We start from the raw sequence: 5,953 nt of genomic DNA on the forward strand, positions 1-5,953 counted from the left end.
GGTACATGCGGCCTATACAGTGCACAGATGCAGGCTTGGGCAATTTTTGAGGGTGGCATGCGTGGTCTGTGCGAGGAGAGCAGCGCCCGTGTGCGACCTTGCGCTCGCGGGGAAGGCTAGCAGCGGCATGTCGGCAGTGATCCCAATTCCCAACCCCCTCCCCACATCGTACCCCCTGCCACAGCGCAAGCTGGAGGAGCTTCAGGCGGCGGCCCCCAAGCCCGCCGCGCCGCGGGCGGCGAAGGTGCCCACCAAGAGAGGCCGCAAGAAGAAGGCGGCGGCGGAGGTTGTCGCAGAGGAGGCCGGCGCGGAGGGGACAGCGGGGGACAGTAAGACGGCCCCTGGCGACGACAGAGAGCCGGGCACGGGCGCTGGCGCCGCGCCGGAATCTGACCAGCCGCCGACGGTCATCGCCGACGGCAGCGGGAGTGGGGAGCCAGGTCGGATGGAGGCCGGATCGGACCTGGAGAAGGAGGCAGCTTCAGGAGAGGATGCAGTGAACGGGGGGGGTCTGGCATCTGCACGCGAGACGACCAACAGCAGCGCCGTCGAGTCGAGTTCCACCCACTGAGATGACTTGAGTTGATGGATATCAGAAATTGGGTGCGGTCTTTCCCTCCCGGGTGGTTGAGTACATTACCTTATATGGATCAATTGTCATTCTCTGATGACATTCAGCCCGTGTGGCGATCGATGGGGTGACCAGCGATTGAGTGTAGCAAGTGTCACACAGCAGCACAGAGACCAAAGGTAAAGAGCATCAGGCAGCGCAGGAGACCAGTGCAGTGTCACGCAATCGGTCAGGATCACTTTCGCGGGGCCCACAGCGACGCTCCGGAGGGTGCGGGGGGGCGGGGTACGGCGGCGCCAAAGCCTCCAAACCCTGATGCAGCGGGAAAGCTGCTCGCAGCAGCGGCGCCAAAGCCTCCAACTCCTGATGCAGCGGGAGCACTGCCAGCTGCGGCGGCGCCAAAACCTCCGAACCCAGAGGCAGCAGGGGAGCTGCCGGCTCCCGAGAAGGCACCAAAGCCGCCCGTGGGCTGACCAAAGGCCGTTGCCTTCCCTGCTCCCGCTCCAAATCCGGGCTGGCCGAAGCCAGGGGTGGCAGGCGACGCTGGGGCTCCAAATCCTGGTGAGGCAGGGGCTCCAAAACCTGATGAGCGGCGCGGATGAGGGGAAGGAGGGTGCATGTGATGCCGGGAGTTGCGGGTGACAGAGGCTGCAAAGGTTGCTGGCATAGGACACTAGGCGATGTATTGCACAGGCAGGCAGCAACATGTGCAACAACCACTCCTGCTCCACCGAAACACCATGCCGTGAGCACCAGCCAAATGCAGGAGCGGCCCCCGTCCATGCACCTGATCCTTGCCCAAAGGTGCTGCCCCCCAACCCTGCAGACTGTCCGAAGGCTGCACTGGTCTGCTGGCCCAAGCCTGCGCTGCCTCCAAATGCAGGTGCAGGGGAGGCAGGTGCGGCAGCGCCGGGGCCGCCTCCCCTGAATGCTCCAAAGGGTGACGCTGTGGCCGGCTGGCCGCCACCAAAGGCGCCAAAGGCCATGGCAGGCGAGGATCTGGCGGTCGAGGCAGCCGCCGCACCAAAGGGCTGCGACGGCGCGGCTGCTCCGGCTGCCGGGGCCCCAAAAGCGCCAAAGGCCGGCGCGGGGGATGCGCTGGTAGAAGCGGTCGAGGATGCCGCGCCAAATGCGCCAAACGAGGAGGCAAACCCTGGAGCCGCTGGGGTGCCAAACGCGCCAAAGGCCGGGGCGGCCCCAGTTGATGGCGCCGGAGCAAAGGTGCTCGCCCCGAATGCCCCAAAGGGCAAGGTGGGCGCAGCGCTGGAGGCGGCAGCTGTGCCTGCAACTGCGGCGCTGCCAGAGGTCGCCGGCTCCGAGGCACCCAAGGCCGCCGCGGCCCCAAAGCCGCCAAAGGACATGGCAGTCTGTGAGCTGCTCGATCCTCCAAATGCCCCTGCCCCCATAGACGTGAATGGCAAGGAGGCTGCCGTTGAGGAGGCTGGCGCGCTGCCAAAGGCGCCAAAGGACGACGTCGCAGCATCAGGCTTTGATGCCGCGGCTGGCATCGCCGCGCCAAAGGCCCCAAACGATGAGGTCGCTGTTGCAGACTGCGGTGCTGTGGCTAATGCCGCCGCGCCAAAGGCCCCAAACGTTGAGGATGCAGCAGCAGGCTTTGATGCGGCGGCTGAGGTCGCTGCACCAAACAGGGAAGTGGTGCTGGAGCCTGCCTTCCCAAGCCCACCTGCCTGGTTTTCGTCAGTGACAGTGCTGGGCAATGTCTGGGCCGGTGATGGCGCCCCCGGGGCCTCTGTTTTGTTGCTGGGTCCCGCGCCAGATCCGAGGCTCAGACCCATCAGGGATGCAGCCCCAAGTGTAGCGTCTGCAGTCCCCACACCAACGCTAGGCTCTCGTGACAGCCCAGCCGCCGGCTTTGAGGCTGGAACTCCACCTGGAGGGCCCGCTGTACTGCCAGGGGGGCCTGCAGGCTTTGTCCCAGTGACTTTAGCGAGGAGCTCCTTCGCCCCAGCCACCTGTCAAGAGGGGAAGCAGGAAAGGCTTGCTAGCCACAGTATGCGTCGCAAGGGAGGGCACTCCGTGCAGAGAGCAAGGCTGAGCGTCAGACAGGCGTGCACACCAGAAGGGTACCCTGCCACCCCACCTGAACCATGCTGGGGAGTGGGGGTTGGCCCTTTGCCACCGGCTTAGGAGCCGTGGCGGGCTTGGCCGGCACCGTCGATGCAGGCTTTGAGTTGGGGGCCGGCTTTGCCTGCATAGCCAGAGCAGGGGTAGTCTGGCTCGCAGAGACCAATCGAGATGTGGTGGGGGCTGGCGCAAATGGGATGCGTGTCGTGGCAGCCGCCGGAAGCTGGGCGGCCTATGTGTGAAGCAGTGTGGGGAGATGGCGGGTGGGGGGGAGGTCAGACCTTTGATCAGAGCTGCTTTATGGTGAGCACCAGCAGCCAGCGATTGCACACGCGAAGGGCCAAGGCCGTAACCTCATGTGGAGCACTCTGCGCCACACCTTGCCAGCCGCTGGTGGCTTGAGGGAGGGACCCTGCCCTGCAGGCTGGGGAGCGGCCTGCTTCTGAGCCGGCGCCTGGGACGGCATGGCACTCAGCTTCAGGTCACCGGCGAGCCCGCCTGGCGACCGAGAGCCAAAGAGGGCGGCCCCACCTGCGATGTCCGGGGCGTGGTGCGGCGGGTTGGGTCGGGAGCGCGCAGAATACCATCATGCACACCGGCCTGGTTGTCCAACATCACCTGAAACCTGGCCCCCTCCCTCACCAGGGGCAGGCGCAGCACCAGGCTTCCTGCCGGAGAAGTCAAAGCGTGGGCTTGGCGTTCCAGCAGGGGGCGAGAGGCGAGGGGGGGAGGGGAGCGGAACGGGCGCTTGCAGCGAGGGGGGCGCGCCCGGCGCCGCTCTCCCCTTGGAATCTGTGCCACCCGCGATCCCTTGGCCGACGTCGGTGACCCTCAGGCCGCCGGAAGCGGGCCCGCTGGCAAGACGGAGGATGCGCTGGTACACGTCGGACGCAGGCGAGGCTGGGACCAGGCCCTTCCTCTGGCTCCCAGCCAGGGCGCCACGAGCCGGCACAGGGCTGATGGAGAGGGACGCCAGGGAGGGCGAGGCGTCGCCCACCAACTTCCAGGGAGATGCCCTGCCACGTGGGGTGCAGGTGGGAGGAGGGGTGAGTTGGTGCTGTGCAGGGGGTTGGCAGAAGGCAGGACCGGGTGACGGCTCAATGGTGTGCCTTCCCGCCACACATCCTTGCAGAAACACAGCATTCGATGAGAGCTCCCTCAGCTGTCACCGCAATGGAACCTGCGAGGCCCACCCATCCAGCGGGCAGCCATCGCACCGAGTCGATGGAGGGGTCCCAGGGATGTGAAGACCCGACATCAGCTCCGCCACTGCAAGGGAGAGGCATTCCGGACACGCTGGGCAGGAGGGGCCTCTCCCAGGCATCATGGAGCCTCCCAGCAGCCCCCCCCACAGCAGCAGGGTCAGGGCAAGGTGATGCTGGCTGGAACCCACGGTCTCCAAACCTATGAAACAACTACACTACCTCCATGCGTGCCGTCATCGTCCCCACGGGGCGAGTCCATGTCGAGGATACCCAGCACCTGGGCGTCCCTCTTCAGGCCCTCCAGCTCCTCCGACCTGCGCACGATGATCTCCATCTGGCGGCAGAGGGGTAGGCGTTGCGGTGGGCTGGTCGGCATGCGGCGGGAAGGTGGGTTTTCACATCCTGGACCAAGGATCCACGCTCAAGACCACGCTCATAGATTCAACGCGCCGGCTGCAAGGGCTGGAGTCGGAGCCGAGACGCTGCAGCAGTCTGCAGCCCACGGAGCTGGAACGCCGCCTCGACATCTCATGGAGCACTCTGATCTTCACACGTCCGCCTTTGCCCCTGTCCCACCTGGGCGTTGAAGATGTCGAGGACCTGCTGAGGCTTGACGGGGTCAAACATGGCCTCCCCCGCCCTCACGCTCCTCTGCCGATCCTCCAGCTCCTGCACAGAGAGTTTGAGGGGGGAGGGGGGTTACTGAAAGGTTCAACAGCCACATCCATGGTGGAGGCAGAGGGAGCAAAGAACCACGGCTGCTGCCAACATGCCTGCGGCCGCTGGGCAAACCAAGGCCATCGCAGCTCCTGCGGCAAAGTACCCCCCTCCGGCACCCACACAGGAACCCAGGACCCTGCAGCACCCAGGTCCCCACTGCACCCACCGTGAGAGCGGCCCCCAGCTCGGCCAGCTTCACCCTGGCGGCCAGCAGCTGCGCCTGCAGCTGGCATTTGGCAGCGGCCAGGACAGGGTCCAGCGGCCATGCCGGTGCCTCATCAGCACCCGCCCCGTCGGCGGGGAGGAAGCGCGGCATGGCAGCCGTCTTGCGCATGCAGTCCTGCGCAGGCGTGGGGAGGGGGAGGCGGGTGAAGCGCCCGATGGGAGAGAGCCAGATGGCCATCGAGTTTGCCGGGCCGCAGGAACACCGCCTTGGGCATCCTACCACGACCAACCCCTCCAGTGGCGAACCTGGCAGAAGCAACCCCCACATCAATCGCCCCACCTTCACGGCGTCGGCCAGCTGCTCCGCCTGCGCGGCCTGGCTGGAAAGCGCGGCGCGGGCGGCCTCCAGGCCCCTGCGCGCCGCCTCGACCCCGGCCGTCACGCGGGCCGTGGGGCCACGCTCCATCTGGCAGCGACGGAAAGGGGGAATATGGAATGTGGGTTTCTGGGGTCAGGCATGGGACCAAGGACAGGGTATCGCTCTCCCCCCCATTCCTACGGATCTCTGCGCCACCCCATGCAGCGGGCAGGGAGCATCTGTCGCCTTCTGCTCCATCATGAACCCCCTGTCGTTTCCCACCCCCCTGCTCCCCTCACCTCGTCCACCGCCTTCTTCACCGCAGCATGGACCTCCACCTCCAGCCGGCGTGTTTCGTGGAGCGAGTCCAGAAAATCGGCCTCGATGGCAGGGTTCGCAGGGTTCTCGGCGCCCAACCGGGGCGGCGGGCGGGGCGCGGCGTCCGGTGGCACGGCTGGGCCGCGCTGCGCCGGGGCTGGAGCCTGGGGCTGGGACCCCTGGGCAGCATCACTCCGCACCGCGCCAGCCTTGCTGCCGGACAGCGCAGGGGGTGCAGGGGGTGCACTGCTCGACGAGCGGGCCACGGGAGCGAAAGTTGCGCCGCCCTGTTTGCCACCCGCAGTGCTCGTCGCCGCCCCCGCGCCCTGACGAGGCTCGGGGACCCCCAGGGCCTTGGCTCGCAGCGCAGCGGCGGCCTTGACCTGGGAGGCGGAGGGCAGCGGCGGCTGTGGATTGGGGCCGGCCACCGCGGGCGCGGGTGCGGCGGCAGGGGTGGTGGCCTGGCCTGCGACGGGCCGCAGGCTGGAGACCGGCTCCGCGGGGGGGGGGGCGAAAGGGGAGGGGGGGGCC

General features: G+C 67.2%; 2 protein-coding genes across 2 annotated transcripts in view; one reads left to right on the forward strand and one right to left on the reverse strand.

The window, feature by feature from the left end:
• F751_0937 (hypothetical protein) overlaps positions 1-571 on the forward strand; it is a gene marked incomplete at both ends in the record, with an annotated part of 5,316 nt that extends 4,745 nt beyond the window's left edge. Inside the window, one exon of the mRNA XM_011398297.1 lies at positions 257-571. Within this exon, the coding sequence (XP_011396599.1) occupies positions 257-571 (315 nt within the window). The remainder of the gene's footprint in view (positions 1-256) is intronic.
• A 2,562-nt stretch (positions 572-3,133) lies between these two features.
• F751_0938 (hypothetical protein) overlaps positions 3,134-5,953 on the reverse strand; it is a gene marked incomplete at both ends in the record, with an annotated part of 7,004 nt that continues 4,184 nt past the window's right edge. The window contains 9 exons of the mRNA XM_011398298.1: positions 3,134-3,324; positions 3,458-3,672; positions 3,874-3,925; positions 4,081-4,195; positions 4,438-4,530; positions 4,748-4,921; positions 5,087-5,212; positions 5,404-5,484; positions 5,623-5,916. Of these exons, the coding sequence (XP_011396600.1) occupies positions 3,134-3,324; positions 3,458-3,672; positions 3,874-3,925; positions 4,081-4,195; positions 4,438-4,530; positions 4,748-4,921; positions 5,087-5,212; positions 5,404-5,484; positions 5,623-5,916 (1,341 nt within the window). The remainder of the gene's footprint in view (positions 3,325-3,457; positions 3,673-3,873; positions 3,926-4,080; positions 4,196-4,437; positions 4,531-4,747; positions 4,922-5,086; positions 5,213-5,403; positions 5,485-5,622; positions 5,917-5,953) is intronic.

Source organism: Auxenochlorella protothecoides (assembly GCF_000733215.1).
Source record: "Auxenochlorella protothecoides strain 0710 unplaced genomic scaffold scaffold119, whole genome shotgun sequence".
NCBI classification, from domain to species: domain Eukaryota; kingdom Viridiplantae; phylum Chlorophyta; class Trebouxiophyceae; order Chlorellales; family Chlorellaceae; genus Auxenochlorella; species Auxenochlorella protothecoides.